General features: G+C 38.0%; 1 protein-coding gene across 1 annotated transcript; it reads right to left on the bottom strand.

The window, feature by feature from the left end:
- Positions 1-254: 254 nt before the first annotated feature.
- Positions 255-909, bottom strand: LOC104597915 (large ribosomal subunit protein eL39). Its single transcript, XM_010259702.3, has 3 exons — positions 767-909; positions 573-676; positions 255-466 (listed from the first exon to the last, which is right to left on the bottom strand). Exons 1-3 carry the CDS (start codon positions 767-769, stop codon positions 418-420), a joined length of 156 nt encoding a protein of 51 aa, XP_010258004.1. The 5' UTR covers positions 770-909; the 3' UTR covers positions 255-417.
- Positions 910-1,638: the final 729 nt, after the last annotated feature.

The raw sequence follows: 1,638 nt of genomic DNA on the forward strand, positions 1-1,638 counted from the left end.
CTATATTTGGGAGTTCTTCACAACATTCAACATGAGAAAATTTAACCCATCTAAACTAGAAGAGATCTATTCTACTTGGCAATAAGGTCTTTAGGTAGATAACATAATCGATGGAGCATGAGGAAGGCAAACCGAAGAGATAGCTTTAAGATAATGCATCTCGCTAGCCATTTCCAACTAGAAAATTCTTCTAACACAAACACGGCAAACAAATTGAAGCACACAATCCCAAACTAAGACCATGAGAACCAACCTTGAATTAAGAAGTACAAGATAAATAAATACTAACTCTAACAGATTAGCGTACACAATAACGATATCGGAGAACATCGCTCTTACTTTCATCGTGTCTTAAAAATCCTAATTTGACAAAAGGACGCGAGCGAAAGCAGAAAGGTGGAAATCTGCTACAACATATTAAAACCCTAGCTTCGTACGGCGCCAGTGCCTGCGTTTCGCGTTATACCTGAAACAATTGGGAAACAGAGATCGTTCGAGATACAACTGAAGATGAAAGCCGAAATAAATTTCTTAAGGTACTGATAGAGAAAGAAATAAGATAGAAAATAAACCTAATGGTGTTGTCCGTCCTCATACGGATCCAGTGTGGAATGGGCCTGTTCTGCCTCATCTTCTTCGCCAGTTTCTTCTTGATTCTGAAGGTCTTGTGCGACGGCTGAACGTATCAAAATCGAGGATTAGACAAACTCAAATCAGTCAAAGAACGTATGTGTATGTGTGTTAGAGAGAGAGAGAGAGAGAGCACCATTTTGCTTCTGGTTCCAAGTTTCCAACTTCCAAGCTCGGCGATGCGACTGGCTTTGGCGCCTTTCACTGCGAAAAAATTTGGAGAGGTGACAAAACCCTAATGAGTAACGAGAAATCGTTTGCTTGTTTCACACCACAGGTCCATAGGTACTCCTAATGATCTTCGCCGTTCAATTTTCGAACCGTAGACGTAATACCATTCTTCTCTCTTTGATTGAGGTTCTGCGTGATGGTATTTAAGAGGACAAATACCCTCGACTTTTTTAAAATTCACTAAGGTCTTGTTTGGTTTTAGTTCTAATAATTACTTAATACTTTTTTATTGGGACCACACATTAAGTTGGAAATAAGTATTTATACCTGTTTGGTAAATAAATGCTTATTTTCAAAAAAAAGCAATTAACAAATAAGCATGTCTAAGGTGGCTCTTTTTAAAGCACTTGTTCAAAAAAGTGCTTATTTGAAAATTTTAGGATGGTCCAATCCCTTTTTTTGTAATGCCCAAACTACCCTGCGAATGGAGAAAACCCTTGTCTTCTCCATTTATCCATTTGGAACAGGGCAATCGGCAACAACTTTACCAGCCTGAAATCGACTAGTGGGTGAACCGTTTTGCATTTCCAAACGTTCATCTTCATTCAAAACTCGAATTTTCTCCATTTTTTTAAGTATTTTAACACTTAGTTGTTGCTTATATTATTTCTCCCATATCTGAAATTTTGGACGAAAACCCCACCTGAAAATCGTTGGCAACCATATATAAGGCTTCCTAATCCTACCAAGGTTCAAAGTATTGACACATATTGGCCCGTATTAGCTGATATGTATCGTTTTAAGATTCTTCCGATATGTTCCTACAATGGATGTATC

Source organism: Nelumbo nucifera, chromosome 4 (assembly GCF_055504915.1).
Source record: "Nelumbo nucifera cultivar China Antique chromosome 4, China Antique-T2T, whole genome shotgun sequence".
In the NCBI taxonomy this organism is placed as follows: Eukaryota; Viridiplantae; Streptophyta; class Magnoliopsida; order Proteales; family Nelumbonaceae; genus Nelumbo; species Nelumbo nucifera.